Source organism: Diadema setosum, chromosome 8 (assembly GCF_964275005.1).
Source record: "Diadema setosum chromosome 8, eeDiaSeto1, whole genome shotgun sequence".
In the NCBI taxonomy this organism is placed as follows: Eukaryota; Metazoa; Echinodermata; class Echinoidea; order Diadematoida; family Diadematidae; genus Diadema; species Diadema setosum.
In genome coordinates, this window is record NC_092692.1 from 35,143,278 (window position 1) to 35,160,383 (window position 17,106).

General features: G+C 38.9%; 1 protein-coding gene across 1 annotated transcript; it reads right to left on the reverse strand.

The window, feature by feature from the left end:
- Positions 1–4,700: 4,700 nt before the first annotated feature.
- On the reverse strand, positions 4,701–16,814 carry LOC140231933 (NAD-dependent protein deacetylase sirtuin-7-like). The gene is made up of 10 exons (XM_072312080.1): positions 16,688–16,814; positions 14,126–14,263; positions 12,890–12,994; positions 11,875–11,951; positions 10,354–10,426; positions 9,689–9,787; positions 8,811–9,047; positions 8,071–8,151; positions 7,018–7,124; positions 4,701–5,052 (listed from the first exon to the last, which is right to left on the reverse strand). The coding sequence occupies exons 1-10, from the start codon at positions 16,796–16,798 to the stop codon at positions 4,701–4,703; spliced, it is 1,380 nt and encodes a 459-aa protein (XP_072168181.1). The 5' UTR covers positions 16,799–16,814.
- Between the last annotated feature and the right edge of the window lie 292 nt (positions 16,815–17,106).

The following is a 17,106-nucleotide window of genomic DNA, read 5'->3' on the forward strand; positions in this document are numbered from 1 at the left end:
AAAGTGATACGAGGATACTTATTTCAACGTATAAAAAGAGAGAAACAAAGTTCCACTTCAAAGAAACCTGTATTTTCATTTTTCTCGCTGTTGATTAGAAGAGAAGTCCCCTATATTTCCTGCTCCATGGTATCAGACGCATTCATGTTGAATGAGGGTGACATTTGCTCCTGCGACAATCACTCTGATCTTATTTTTCTCAAAGACATACGTTTAGGGTTAGGGCTGTGATATGGATTTGGTTTTGATAGTTCGATGTCAGGGTTAGGATGAGGGTAATGTTTCTCGGTAGGTTTTATGTTTGGCTTAGCGTGCAAATATCTATGGGAGCAATTGTCCCATGAGCAACTGTCGTGGAACCTGAATGGGTAAACAAGGGAATTGAATTGATGTGTTTTACATGGCCGCTAAAAAAGCAACGAGTGCTTGTAGGGAAGCAGCCATTAAAGTATAGACCGAATGTGTAAGGTAACGGCAATGATGGTAAAGTGCCTTGTCTAGGGGCACAACTGCTGCAGTTTGGGGATCTGAACTACGGACTTGACTTCGAGATCGACAGTCCGCTGAGCAACAACAATTTCTCATCGAAACTCGGTACAAGTGAGTTCATAATATCCAGAATTTCGCTGTGTGAGTAGGCAAGGACAGCGAATAAGTGAAGAAATGTGTACAGTTGAGAGAAGAAAAGAACTGGTCACATCACGCCTGGTGTTTGATTAGGATCCCGTTTCATAATCAGTTCCAAAATCAGTGTACGTTGTGATTAATGAAGCTACTGCATTACTGTGCTAAAGCCCGCTTTAATGAATAGTGTAAAATCAGAATGGTACAGGTTCAACGAAATAATTGGAGCTAAAGAAAGTACTGAAATTCTGAAGTTTCACATACTTTGGTAAATATAGATACGAGCATTAACCACATATGCAAATTAAGAGAGACAAGATTGTTAAGACTCAGTCTCCAATTGGCCTGCTGTGCTTTTTTTTTACACTCAAATTCATGGAAAATAAGTTGTACACAGTACCCTTATCATCAAACGATCATAGTCTCGAATGACTTTAACGGAAAAAGGAAGTTGCATTTGGTAATTGTCAGCCAAAACAACAATTACATTGCTAATTTTTCCTTTTACACATCAATCGAAGAGTTATGTGGTGATGAAATCTTCGGTGCTTGTTATTGAGTACGTTGTATGTAGTTGTGACAAATGCGTAAATTTTTCTATGAAAAACATGCAAAAGTCTAGATTCTGACGTCTGTATCTGGCAAAATTTATTGGTGTTATATTCTTTTTATCTATCAAATCTAACTTGGAAATGGTGTGAAATTGCACTTGAATTCCTTCAGCGCATTCTATTCCCCCCCCCCCCCCAACTGCCGTGATATAAATAACACATATTGCAGCTCATGATAGTGCAGAACCTTGTTTTAAAGAGGTAGGATATCACAAAACCTTCTTTTGTACTAAGGTGATACTGCAGGTCCAAACTCGTTACATCTCTGTTTTGTTGTTTTTTTTATCCTGACCTAGTGAGAAACTTGATCGAGGAAATTGTGATGACTTTTAGGTCCTCATTATAATGAAGTTCCCATGTAATTGCAAGAGTTCTTTATGAAACAGGTGTTTGACCTTTTTTATGCAGAGTTTTCTCTGTATTTTACCCTATTCATAATGTTTACTGGTATATCCCCCCCCCCCTCGAAAAAACAAAAACAAATAAGATAACAAAGTTATTTTACAGAAGTTATTTTCATAATGAAAGAGTTGTTTGTGTTTTATTGTTTTTCAATCCTGACGAGACAAAGTTTTGATGAATTCATGTAATCGAATATTAGTCATAGCGAGTTTGTTACAATGAAACAAACTCTAATGTGGTCTTCTTTATCCAGGGTAGCCTCTTAAGTGTTACAGTGCTCTACCGGAGGACCCTGCCATTATTATTACCCTAGCATTGCCAGGTTGAGGTAGCCACACTTGAGTCGAGAGGGACAAGGTTGGTAAAAACATCTTGCCCACGCACTGGGTGGAAATTGAATTTGAGTCCTCCGATTGGGAGTCAGGAGTCTTATCCACTTTGCCACAGCACCCCCACTCTATTTTGTTTTTCATTTCCTCTTGAAATAACACATAGTGAAAACATTTCTAATCTCCTCTTTACAATGCAGCATCTATGTGCTCCTTACCACTAAATAACAACAGCCCCAGAGAAAGACATAAGGAATATAATACAACAAGATTCAAGTGGCACAACATTTTGTTGATCCACTCACACGCTACATCATCAAAACAATTTGGTTTGAGACATGGTACAATGTAATATGATATACTATAACACACCTGACTACATTTCCCATCAAAACCTAGACAGAATAAAGATTTCCTTCCAGCAAACACATACCGGTACATGATATCGTGATTGACACTTAACACAACATTCTATTCATCATATCCAAAGTTAGATAAATTCATGATATGAATTGTGAATATCAGTAACTGAGTATCATATTTCTATTACATTTGCCTGAGTATTATCAGAATAAGACATGAACAGGTCAATATCATTAGTTTCCAAATACAGGTAATAAATAGCCAAAGACATATCTATCAAAAGCTACACTGCTGTAGTAAGCAAAATATTACACTTCATGCTGTTCGTAATTCGTTGATTCTACACCAGCACAATGGATGTAGCTTCAACTTAATCTTTCATACACAGAATGCTAAAGCAGAAATGTTTTTCTACAATGGTGGTATTTATTGGTCATCATTGCATGATTGGCTGAGAGTCTGCATGTGACAATGCATTCACTTTTATCACATAAGCCTGACTAGCCACAGATTGTCTGTACTGGGCTTTACTTTCTCACTTTCATTTCAGCATAGAGAGTACAAATAGGAGCAAATAGGAAAAAAGAGAGATGGTGATCTGTTGGCATAATATGTGGGCAACACTCAGCAATACACACACACACTCACGCATGTGCAAGTAAAGATAAGTCTCTGTAACTATCTCACATATCTACCAAGTCTATAAAACAAATAATGCACACCTTTCAAACAGGCATCCTACCAAGGCCCGCCCAACAATGTGCATTATTTCATATATCAGTGCATTCACTTTATACAGCAACTTCATGTCACTACATAAAAAGTAAATCAACAGAAAGATAGATGAAGTCATGATTTTAAGCATAATTCAACAAATGCAATGGGGACTATGAACTCTAAGTCACAATGCCCAGCTGAAAAAACAAAACTTTGCAGCTACAAAATTGCCACTCCTGGAAGTTCTGTGTGGTAAATTGCATACTTCATGATTTCACTGAACACATGATTATAGGTAGAAAATTGACCTGAATGAGTTTAATCATATAAAGTTACAAATAGATATGCTGACGTACAAAAGATAGAGCTCTGAGTAAGAAAGAGCAAGACACAGAAACTAAGACCCATTCCCACTTTCTTCAATCACTCATCCCCAGTCTACTCATTTCAAAATTGCAGAACCCTGTGGCCCTCTTTGGGGTTGGAGTATGACAAGAATTTAATCTGTTGCTGATAGTACAGTTGAGATACTCTTTCTTTCATGCAATTGTGAATGCGTAGGTATTTTTCCCCAGTCAATTAAGATTAGAGCTCTGTGACTATTTCCTTTTTTCCTCCCCTGTTATCATGATTTTGATTGGAAATTATCTGCAAGTATCAATACACTCGTACTGTGAATTTCAAAATAACTTGAAATTGAAAAAATAAAGAAGTCATATACTTGTTAACAGACTCAAAGACATTTTGTGTTAGTGTAAGTGTGTATAATGTGCATCTATCTGTGGATGTGTGTAAAAGCAGTGAGGTCTTGGTTTTATGACTACTAACATGCATGTTATTGTGCCTCAAACTTTTCTGGATGAAACATTTGAAAAATATAACAAAGCTCTTGCTGGGCAAGAATTTTCTCTCCTTTTAATCTTTTTCTTTCCCCACTTTGAATAATACCAGCGATTCCATTTACTCCATGCACATTTCATGCAGAGTATCAAATGTACCTGTAAGAATTTCTGAATGTAGAGGTAAAAGCTCAGTGAATTTTGGTGTCAAAAATTTCTGAAAATCACACCTGAATTGATGCAGCTAAATGCTGACATATTGCTCACAGACAAATGTTATGAGGGGGGGGGGGGAACCTACTTATGTACAAGATGAAACCACTGTAATTGCTTGACAGAAAAGAATACAATCTATGACCAACTATCTTAAATTCTTCCTGCCAAAACTGGTGATATCATGAAAATTACATTCATGATACCGAAGTTACAATAAAGATCTCTATCTGAAGAATAACTTATTACCACTTGTATGTTACAGTATGTACAAAACTTTACATGTGATTTACACAACGGCCAACCCCTACTCCTCCTTTCAAAATTTTATACCCAAATGTGCCTCAATATTAGCAATCTGACTCTTACTACTGAATATTCCCACACAAATCCTGATACAGGAATGTAGCCTTGAAAGGTACAGGAAGACAATATTGAGTGTGTAGCAGTCACGTCTTGCCACATTCCCCTGATATATTTGTTCTTATCTTATGCTACGAGGTAAAACTAATTCCACAGATCATCCTCAAGATCTGAGAGATAGACTAGGCCTTGGAGACATCTTCAACAAAGACTTTCTGAATTACTATGTCATGACCGTGTCAAGTCTCCGGAACATCAGACGACATTCTCGACCTTCTGCGTCTCTTTGCGACTCTCTTGGGAACCTTCTTGCGGTATCCCTTCCCGAACCATCCGGGCATGTTGCCGTGGAGAACGGAGGTTTGAGAATCTCCCGACACCCTCTCACTCTCCTCCATCTTGCAGCCAGGAGCGGTGTGGGAGTCGGGTGGATATTTGCCAGCGTCAAGTTCTGCTTTGGCTTGAATCGATGTGTTATGGTGAGGTGAAGTGTCATCCCGGTGAGTGGGATGGACGAGGGTCTTGGTCGTGAAGCTGTCCTCTTCTTCACGTCGCAGCGGCGTTGCCATTTTGAAGATGGGGTCGTCACTCCTACAGAGTGAAAGAAAACAGGATGATTTCCAAAAATATGTACAATTCACTTATTAACTGTTGTATATACATATATATATATATATATATATATATATATATATATATATATATATATATTAGATGGCTTAGACAGTTTCTGGTATGTGATTGGTCAAGAGCTTGTCACATGATACTGTTTGCGAGGATCGCAAATGTTATATTTTCCCAGCTCGTTATATTTCACCAACTGGTCAAATGAATATATTTCTTCCATGTGTGTCGCCCTCTTACGGTTGAAATAAGAACAATTACACCAATATAAGGGTGTGGGACCACATCGGTAACTGGGACGAGCAAACGATTACTATCGATTGCTGCAGTCTGGATCGATATGATCTGTTCCCCCCCCCCCCCCACACACACACATACACACGATGTACGTGAGAGAGTAGACGGCATGCACGGCGCGACGCGGAGTACCGTCATGCGCTAGGCTTGCCTGGTTGGGGTAGGTACCGTACCGATGTACCGTTTACTACATGCACGTATCACTCGGCCCGCGAAGTTTGGATTCACACTTCCAAATGGAACCCCGTTTTGTCTATAAACGACGACGAGCTCGATAAGAATTTGGAGGATAAGGATTCTAACTCCACTAAACATCTCCTAAAACAAGCGAGTTAATAGTCTGCGAGACATTTTGTTCAGTTCAGTTCTTAGAACGAGGACAATTCATTCATCTTTATTGACGTAACTTATTTAGACTAGTCTAGATCTAACTGTTGGCCTAACGTTACATCGAACAAGTGCAGGACTACGACACCGAGTAGACTGGTTTGCAAATCACTGTGTTTCTACAATGTTCATCTCTGCAACAGAGTGAAAAGGAGACTGATTTTGAAATTGCTGCAGATTCCTGATGACAGAAGGTAGGTACTAGGCCTAATGTTGTAATGTCTGTACCGGTCCTGGCACAAGACAAATTGACTAAAAATCACGGGGAAGAAAAAGATGATGCACTGGGCATGGGGAGCCAATTTGATTCTAACGTTAGTTCTAAATTAGGCCTAACATTTAACAAACATTAGAATCTAACTGTTAGGCTACCTGTACTACGAAACAAATGTCAAATGATAAAAATTGCCAAGCAGTAGGCCATAACGTTAGGCCTAAGAGTAAAGTTAGAATTGTTTTGTGAGTAGACCCTAGAACATCTGCTGATATCTTTTGGACCTGAGCCTAACTTATAACTATAAAGCGTCGTTACTGGACTTGAGCTTAACGTTAGTAGGGCCTACAGGTACCTGTCGTTAGAGGACCGCTGTACAAAATCGCGACAGCGCGCACACAGCGTCTGGTCGGGCTAACATGAGCGTATAAACTGTTAGGCTATGCGTCGTTAGTGTAGGCTCTTCTGTAAAGCATAATCAAGGGCAAGGCCATCTAATATAACAGATATCGACTGGTAGGGGGTGGAATGTAACAATCTTTGGAACGCCAGGAAGTTATATTTTCCCTCGTGATCATATTTTCCCTCAGCGCTGCGCGCTTCGGGAAAATATAATCCCTTGGGAAAATATAACTCCCTGGCGGTCCAAAGAATGTTATATTCCACCCCGTACCAGTCAATATCTGTATAATATATATATTTATATATATATATATGTTGATTAGGTTGTCCACGTGTTGGCAAGATAAAAAGATAAGTAACAAAACTGGAACAAAAATAAACAGAAAATAAGCAGCTGTATTCTTCTCACTTGTGCTGCTGAATCACATTCTTTTTTTTAAACATTCAATACAATTATTTTTTGAAAATAATCCCATGTATACAAAAGTGACATGAAATTCTGCATAAGTCTGAAAAAAAAAGCTATCTTGATCAACTTAATCAAACTAATCAACTCACACACACACACACACACACACACACACACACATAAATATAATGCTACATCATCGTAATTGCATTGTCCTCCTTACTTTGTGTACCGAGGGATGGTCAACCCAAGTCGCTTCATAACGAGTACCATGACGTCATCACACCGTCCATTGATCTTCAGCGTGGCCTGGCTATCTTTCGGAGTCCACTACGATGGGAGATAAAAAACGTCCAGAAGCACAGATTAAATTTCTTCCCTGACTATGTCTCTAAGCACTCATGGTACCAACATTATGTTTAATAACATTCCATCTATTAACTTAAAAACATTGTAGGGGTAACACAACATTTGCTCCTGCAACAATTGCTCCGGTTTTATTTTCTCCAAGGACTTAGGGTTAGGGTAAGGGTTGTGGTAGGGTTAGGTTTAGTTTGATGTGAAGATCAGGATTAGGGTTGAGGCTATGTGTGTGGGTAGAATTTATGTTTAGCTTAGCGTGTTTACATTTCAATGGAGCAATTGTCACAAGAACAAAATAATGGAACCCACTGTAGGAGACATCCTTGTGTGTGACAGCAGACAAGGTACAGGTGTAGTGCATGGCACCCCAAGCATTTTCCATCGGATCCACTAAACTAACCTAAATACAAGTTAGAAAGAGACAAGTCTTTTCAACGATAAATGTATACGCCATATTTAGTGAGTCAAATTTTTTGTGGAACGGAACTTCCCACCACATTTGTGAGTGGTTAAATTCGTGATTCTGGAGTACAGTACTGAGGAGAGAAATGTATGAGTGCACATCACATTCATGTCCGCATCAGAGCTAATATTTTGGAGTTAATGAATTCATGAATAGCACCCGACTCTCGACATTTACGAAAATAAAAGCCTCTTGAAATATTTGGCGTATACAGTATTGAGGTAGCATACTGCAGTGGCGAATCCAGGTGGGGGCACACCAGGTGCGTGCACCCTTTATTTTTTGCTAAAACAAAAGAAATAAAAAGAAAAAAAAAAGATGGGGTTGGGGCGCATGCCCCACCCCCCCCCCCCCCCTCCCACCTAAATTTGTAAAGGTGCCTTCCTTTTAAGGAATTCCTGTATCAGCCCCTGTACTGGTATAGATGAAAAGGTATAACCCAGTACTGACCTGAAGGTTGACGATGTACAGTCTGGGTCTCTGCTTCTTTGGTTTGTCTGTATTCCACAGACACTGGTATCTCCTCAACACCTGTGCATTGGCATGGTGATTGAAACAAACATTAACACCAATAACCCCATTAATCTTATAAGACTATAAAAAAAAGAGAAAATGACAGCAATGATAATTGCAATGATAACAAAGATAGAAATAGATTAATGGCAATAATCATAACAGAGATAAGTGTGAAAAAAAAATAACAACATGAAACTTATTCACCAAGAAGTTACATAACCAAAGTTACAACTGCTCCTCCCATTTTCATTTCTGGGCAATATTATCACATTTTCATATCTCATGCCAAATACAACCACAGTATTTACATATGAACAGGTTGACAACACACCTGCCTGAGCATGTTTTGTTCTCTACCCAGATTAATCTATTTTGATGATAACAGCACGTCAAGTCAAACATTATCTCCAAAGTACTTACAGTCCTTGAATTGGCAAGTCAAGCAGTGCTTGGAATTGTAGACAGTCTCAATTCCAATCACTAAAATGGACAATGCAATAAACCTCCAAAAGAGGATAAACATTTCCAGCACAGCATAAATTCAACAGTCTCAGGGAGTTTGTAACACAAAAATTATGTTTCAGTCAACATTCAGGTCCTTCCCATATCGATAGGCAAGTACAGATGGCTACACTCCCCCATTTTGATTGATATATTCTTACTCTCTCACTCACCTTGAGACTGGATCCCAAACACAAAATGGCATCGGCCTCCTCAGCAGCGTCCACTGCCCCGGCCCAGTTGAGGGGTTTTTTCACTGCACCCTTCTCCCCAAAGTGGACGATGGTGTCCCGCAGGGGCTCCCCGCACTTGGGGCAGCTCCGGCCCGTCTTGTGTCTGCGCAGGGAGGTCTGCTCCGTCACGTCAAACAGCCGGACATACTCCCTCTCCGGGTCACATTCTGTGCAGGCCTGAATCAAGCAAAACATTGTGTAAACTCTTGAGTTTGTTTTTAAGGGGATGGGTCCTATTGTTTGGTGCAGCTCGTTTCTATACATTTATTTTTCCAGCTATCTTGGCTCACTGTAGCTCCACACATCATCCTGATGAGTAAATTTGTGGCTACCAGCAGCAACTGTGAGGCCTTATTCTTCATTTCATGCAAAAAACTCTCTGGCCATGATACAGAACTGGCAACATGAAGAGGCCGTAATATTAAACTGTTCCACCCACTTTTCTCATAGCCTTCTGTCAAGGCCCTCTCACTGTATGGTGAAGAGAGCCCAGCCGAGCGCGACAGCGTGAGGACCTTTTGAGATATGCTTTGCATCCCTTTGTTCGCCGATTGAATTACCGACTTTTGTCCCCGATTTCGGGAGCAAAAGTCGACCAATCAGCGTGTCTGTATGCCCGAACCCAATTTGCATACGACGAATGCATGCCACAGACATCCACTGGTGGTCAGTGATGCATGCAGACAGGTCGGACAGCAGCAAGATGGAGGATGTGGGGAGCCCGCCATTCCATTGGTCAATTAATATGAATATTCAGTAGAGTTCACGTGTCATGAATAATAATGCATGAAGCAGATTTCAAAAGGTTCATTTCTTACCTCTATGTACATGTTTCCGTGAAGTTCCGATAACTTCTCCGGTGGAATTCCACTTCTCAGGTGAAGGCCATCACAGTTTTGAGACACAACGTGCTTGATCTGCAGAGGTCACATGCAGTCAAGGTTACTATATTATACAGCATACATTTGGCGAGTCTAATCTTTTGCTAATCGAGAATTCCCAACAATTTTTAGCAATTGTGAAATTCGCCATCGTGGAGTAAAGTAATGAACCAAGAAATGTACACACGCATTTTGCATTCACGTTGAGATCGGAGTTAATAGATTTGTGTTGTTGAATTTGCGAATAGAACCTGACTCACAAAAATTACGAAAATAAAAAACCTCACAAAATATAAATGTGTGTTTGCAGTACTTGAATGGAGATTTGGGTCAATCAGGGACCAAGGCAAGAAATGTCATTGCATTGGGATAATTTTAAATGAATGACACGGCTGCCATATATCAGACTTGATGGCAGACTTTATCAATGCCTAGATACAGGTGAAGGTTGAGTACATTGGCATGAAAATATTGTTGACCACATACAACTTTTAGTTGAGTAACCTCTGAATTATTTCAAAAAAATTGATACATACTAGAAATAAGATTGTTTTTTTTTCTGGGTGCGTTCTGAAGAATATCGGTTCAGACTTCGACCATACCTTTTTGTCTTGCACCAGCTTGGCAAGCGACATGTGAGTAACAGTTGGTTCCGCATCAACGAGTGAGTTGTTCCTATAATGCAGAAAGAGAAAACAAATTGTGTCATCTGCTAAGAAAAAAAAATGCTATCGCTTGTAATCCTCCTGATCAAAATGTGAGGTTTGCAAGACCATTTATTCGTAGACAATCTAACATTACACATTGCACAAGGTACATATTGCTATCAATTACCATGAAAAAGTGTGATTCAAAAAAATGCACAAACCCAACAATCTGTTGAATTTGTAGCACCTACAAGTGAAATTGTGTTTTGCATTTATCATTTTAACACTCTTAATTAAACAGATTGAATGACCTTAGATCAATAACAAAAAAGTAATGCTATGTCTCAAAAAAAAAAGGCATTTTGCGTGTTTAAAGGGAAGATAAACCCCAAGAGCAATGTGAGTTGAGTGAAAGCAGCAACATTAGTAGAACACATTAGTGAAAGTTTGAAGAAAATCGGACAATCGATGCAAAAGTTATGAATTTGTAAAGTTTTGATGTTGGAACCGCTGGATGAGGAGACTACTAGAGGTTATGACGTATTAGTGGACAACAATACCAAGAAAATATAAAGAAAATTCTGCAAAAATCCATTTTTCATGAAAATTACAAATTCCATCAACTTGATATTGACATATGTTAAGGGTAGCAATTATTCCCCCTGCTTTCTGAAAGCGGTTGGCCCATTGCTCTTTCATAATTCTAGAAAAGTGAATTTTTGTTGAATTTCCTTTAAATATTTTCTTTGTATTGTTGTCCACTCATACGTCATATCCTCTAGTAGTCTCCTCATCCAGCGGTTCCAACATCAAAACTTTAAAAATTCATAACTTTTGCATCGCTTGTCCGATTTTCCTCAAACTTTCACTGATGTGTTCTACTAATGTTGCTGCTTTCACTCAATCCACATTGTTCTTTGGGTTTGCCTTCCCTTTAAGTAAGATATGCCAACTCGGCACACTGTCGACCAAGTCAGGTGTGCGAACATGGCACATAAAGAGTTTAATTATAGAAGAACAGACCCATCAATTATGGCATCAAGATGAAAAACATCTATTTTCAATAGGCTTAAAATGTGTCACGAGCAAACGGTCATTTCCACATTACATGATGTCAAACTGAGCCTCAATCTTTTCCACTCTCTCTTCTTCCATCAAACGCCATGTCTCAGCATGCACTTTTCTGTGAATACTTGCCGAGTACTGATATTGCATACATCATGAAATTCGGAGTTGACAATTCAAAGACGAGCTAATCATATCCTGCAGCAAATTCCCCCAATAGTTAAAGGGGTAACTCTATCACTACTGACTGCATCTCTACTCAACCAATAGATTGATGCATGCAAGTGTACCAGTGATCCTTAACCCGTTGAGGACGAGTCCCGAGTATACTCGGGCAAGTGTCTACAGGAAAAGCGTGTTGTAGCAAAATCAAACTGTCCTCAACGGGTTAAAGGGTTAACGGCTACTCACTGTAGAGAGCTGGCCTTGCCTTGCTGCAGGAGTGTCCATACTCCATTAGGACCTCGATAGTCTGGAATAGAAGCGGCCTGGGAGGGACAAATAATAACAGAGATAAATGACGACATGCAAATTTAGTGAATTTGGACTTGTAAGATAATGTGCTCATAAATCAAGATCAAGAGCCACATTGAGGGAGCGAGAAAGAAGTGTTGAATAGTTTAAAGTTAGCAATTTCCCACCTTGAAGACGATTGTGCATGTGCTGTGGGAGGGGTACTTTTATAAAATATTGCTCAAATGCACAAAAATAAAAACACTGCAAAATATACTTCATAGTCATACATTGTTACTTAAAGTAAAAGCCTTGTGTTCATGAAATAATCAAATACGCACATGCAAGTATGTACAGTGGACTTTGTTATAACGAAGTCCTCGGGACAGGCAGTTTTCTTTTGTTATAACCGAACAAATTAAACAATAAAAGAACATAGAGCTGATAATGTTATAACCTGAATTTTTGCTTTGTTGTAACCAGAACTTCGTTATACATAACCATGTTCGTTATAACGGGAGTGCACTGTATAGTGATCCTTTGCATGTCATTTCAAAATTTGAATGTTATAATGCCAAATCAGCGAAACATTGCACAGGATGTTCCCACAGAATATCATATCATTAGAAGGGCTACTTATTATAGACTCATATCAGGTTTTGAATTCTTACTCTTCACTGACGTACAGCAATTACCAAGAAAAAATTATTATTAAAAGAGAAACTGTCAATCTTCGGGTATATGACCATTTTCACATCTAAAAATAAAGAGACAAATGAATAAGTATGCCAAGAATAAGAAAGTGGCAAAATTTCCTTTTCATAAGTAGTCTTGCGCTTCACGCATTTATACGCTTTGGTTTCCTGATATTACACCAAAGCAAACCTCTTCGCTTTTAAAAATATGATTTTAACAGTCATGCAAAAACAACTTTTGACTTTCCAACAAGGAATTACTGTGGAGTGAGACTCACTGTACTTATTCCTGCTCCTGTGTACACCACCAGGTGCTTTGCTGTGTCAATCACTTTTGCCAATTCAGCCACTTTCTCCTCGAGCTCCTCTGATGAATCTTCAAACTAACATAAACAAACACAAAACTGTTGACAAGTACAATTAAAAAAACACCCTGAAAGTTCGCTTGGTAAATCAGTAATTACGCTCATCTTTGGTTTTTTTATGCTCTATCACTGTGCTGTATGCACATGAATGTAATGTATGCACCTTAGCACTTTGTTCTTAATATTTCTCTCACATATAAATGACACACTGACATAAAAAAAAAGACAAATTCATTGTGGATAGGTTCTGACAATAGGAAAGGGTCCCAAGAGCTGTTGCCCACAAATGCCATACAACAGTGCAGAAGTTTGACAATGCAATATGCGCAAAAAAAGATCAACTAGCTAGCTGCTTGCGAATGCATCTCGAAGGTGCATCAAAAAGTGGCAGTATTTGGGCAAAACATGCTTTTTTTTAAAGCAATACTTGAGGCATTTGGGAGTGGAAATTCAGAAAACGGTTTGTTTATATAAATAAATCCAAGTTCATTCTACAATATTGTGGTATAATATCGTTTTCAGTACTTTATGCCCAGAGGGACCTTTACTTGCATTACAGCCCATACATACACTGTATGTAATTATATACATCGGGACAACCCCCACTATTAATTGATCAAATTTTGGGATTTTCTTTTGAAATGTGGACATGGTTCAGTCCAAACCATTTTGATTAAAGGTGTGTTTTAATGTATTAAAGGGTGTGTACAGTTCTGGTCGAGGTTTAGCTTTTAACGTTTTGCGAGATATTCAGAAACCACTCTATGAGATGTCAAAGAGCATGCAATTCTAAGGGGTATAAAAAGTTTATTTGATGAAAATCGGTTTTGAAATGGCTGAGATATCCCAAAACAAGGTGGAACAAAGAGATCCTAATAAAAGGCGAGGCCTGTAGTCTTTTATTATTATCACTTTTTTGGATATCTCAGCCATTTGAAAACCAATTTTCGTCAAATAAACGTTGAATCCTTCTTAAAATTACATGCTCTTTCATATTTCATAGGAGGTTTCTCATTATCTCACTTGGTAGGAATGTTCAAAACATGAATTCCCACCTCAACCAGTACTGTACAGTCCCTTTAAATATTTACATCCAATCCAAAGTGAATGCATGCATTTTATTAGTACACTATATTTTATAAGCTATACCTCTTGAGATTTATAACGCAGGAGCTCTCTCAATTTCGCCCTTTTCTCGATAGTCTTGACAATCTTCCTGTTTCTCTTGATGATCTTCTCCTCCTCATCTGTCCTGTCCCACGGGTCCTTTTTCAACAAGGCCTGAACCTGTTGAGATCAATATCATCATGGCAAGATCAAGAGGAGGGTAGAAATTTCACACAGAACATTGCAAAGCAAGAACAATTTGACTAATCAATTAACCCTAATCCCACCAGGTTTTTTGAGGGACTTGAAACCAGGGGGGCCTTTTTGGCCCCCCTTCAGATCTCGGTCGTGGATCGCGCGATCCTCGCGAAAATTTGCACTGAGGTAGAGGCCAATGTAATCTACAAGACTGTATAGTTAGATTTTTCAAATTTTAATTTATGTATTTTATATCATATGCTACTTCATGCGAAAATCTTTTTTTTTTTTGCCTGTAAATCAAAAAATAATGCTCCAAGACTTCTAATTTTTGGTGAACATATCCTTTTCAATATCCTCAACAATAATATTGAAGCAAAAATTCGGCTTCAGTTTATTTCTTTATGTATGTAAGAATACTTATTTTTGTATCAATTAATTGCAAAAACACAATTTACATTGGATTTGTACACAAAATTGAGCAATTTTTGGGTCGATGAATTTTTTTTCAAAGGGGTATAGCTTCAAAATGGTATGCCCGGGAGCAACAAATTTGGTCTCAAAAGTTGTGCGATACTTGAAAGGAAAAAAAAAATGCCCCCCCCCCCCCCAATGGGAATAGGGTTAAACTTGACTTAATGGATACTTCACACCCTTGATCACTCCAAGCCCTAACCTTGTTAAATAATCACTGGACCTGAGGACATATTTCATGAACTACAACTTTTATTGTAATTCTGGCTCGGACTCCTGTTCTGGTTTTGGTCTTTTACTGCGCACAACCTAGACATGGACTGCATCACAGTGAAAGTGTATCATATTAAATGCTTGACTGAAAGATCAGTCTTTATCTGGTCGTCGGGGAAATGTTCCCCGGAGACTGCGTCTGGCTTCACGGATACCCTCCTTATACAGACCGAAGTCAATGATGCCGGGTCCTGTGTGGATACGCTGCCAGCGGTTGCGCACAGATCAAACGTTATGATAAACCAAATTTCAGACAGCTTTTTGACATTTAAACAAGTTTGACATGACATGACACATTATGCAGCAATATTTGGGGTAAATTGTTCACATTGTGCAATCGAAATACTCACAGTAACTAGGTTATATGGCAGAAATTTTATCCATATCGCAACATTACCGTTCGCTAGCTGTAAGTCGCCATTTTGAATCTGTAGCCAATCACATGCGAGGTACATGTTTCAATAAAAAAACAAGTAGAAACTACCTCGCATGTGATTGGCTAATAATGGATTCATATGTTTCTGCAGTTTGAACGTGACGACGCGGCAGGCTGGTTGATGTGTGTTTTACGTTGAAAATTCTACCAAAATGTTGGATTATTCATTAATCTGGGGAATGTAGTGCATTCTTGAAATGATAATTTTGCTATTGTACAAGCTTAAATTTGCCGACCTAGGGCCATGAATTAGACGCAATCGAGAAGGGCGAGGTACAGTACCTCACCCAATTTTCCATACATGTAGAGACAGTGGTTAAGACCATCCACACAGCGATGTGTACTATCAACTTCCGTCTGTCTACGGAGGAGAGTGATAATGTCAAAAAAATAAAAGACTCCTCCGGACAGATGGATCTTTCTAATTAAATGCCTACGGCTTCAGCATTTCCTTTTCCCTTTTTCTGAAACAAGGGAAATAAATTTAAATGGTCAATCAAGTGACCATGGTCAAACAAACCTCATGGCTCAGCTCAGTCATCATGGTCAGTCACTTGAGTTAGAGTGGAATAATAATACCTAGATTCTAGTCACTTGAACATGAAAATAGTGGCTAGTCTACTGTCTCATGTCTAGATGCTATTTATATTTTCCATTCTACGATTTCTAGAAGTTTCTATAGACGGTCTAGATATTCTAAATTCAAACCTCGTGGTAGAGTCATAGATTGTGACTGATTCCTTAATCCTTATTCCTACATTCGTTTATTGTCAGATCCTAGCATATATTCCTATCTATGTAGCTAAACTCAGCTCAGAATGAAAATTTTCTGCCAGTGAGTGTTGTTGGTTTAACTGTTTTTGTTTTTTGTTTTTTTTAATGCGATTGGTGTGTTCTAACTGTTAAAAGTGTTAGGGGTCCTAGGCCTATTTAACATATGAAATTCGACTGACGATATCTGAATAACTGCTTCAGTGCTTGCTTCATTGATAACCCGTAGATTTATGTCAGTATGACAACCCGGCGTTATCTATACACAGCCCATTATGCAGGGGTTCGCACGGCGTCTGAATCTGGTCGGGCTAAACCCGGCGTATAACTACTCCTATGAAGGACTGCTCAACCCCAACTTACACAAATATAAGTAAGTGGGACAACAATAAGCAGCAAAAATATCCAAGGCAAGGTGCTTCTGCAGCGACATGCAATATCATCATGCCTACCTCACGCTCCTTTTCCTTGGTTTCATGTCTCTTTGACTTCCATGGCTTTGATGACGTATTTCGACACCTTCTGACGGGCCTTTTAGAAAGAGAAGTGACGTTATCAGACATTTTATCATGTTTTCCTTCTCTGGAATCACCGCACTGACGTGACTACTATACCATAATACATGTAGCTCTATCGAGCGTTCGATCGACTGCACTGCGAGCTAAAATGCATAGAATCGAATCTAGAGAGTATTAGTCAGGTCGCTTGGTGAAATTACCGTTACACGGCGGATAAAAGCACCAAATTTGGAGAGATGACCCCTCAGGACCTACTCATTGATATTTGAGTAGGAGCCCTCTGCAAAATTTTTATTTTCATGGTATAAATGCTGAATTTCATTTTGCAGAAAATTTCGCGGGGATGAAACTTT

Coding starts and splice junctions, on each gene's coding strand:
- LOC140231933 (XM_072312080.1), bottom strand. CDS start 16,798: ATGTCTGATAACGTCACTTCTCTTTCTAAAAGGCCCGTCAGAAGGTGT. Junction 11,952..12,889: donor CAGGAGCAGGAATAAGTACA/GTGAGTCTCACT, acceptor TGTCCCTCCCAG/GCCGCTTCTATTCCAGACTA. Junction 7,125..8,070: donor TGTACATCGTCAACCTTCAG/GTCAGTACTGGG, acceptor CTCCCATCGTAG/TGGACTCCGAAAGATAGCCA.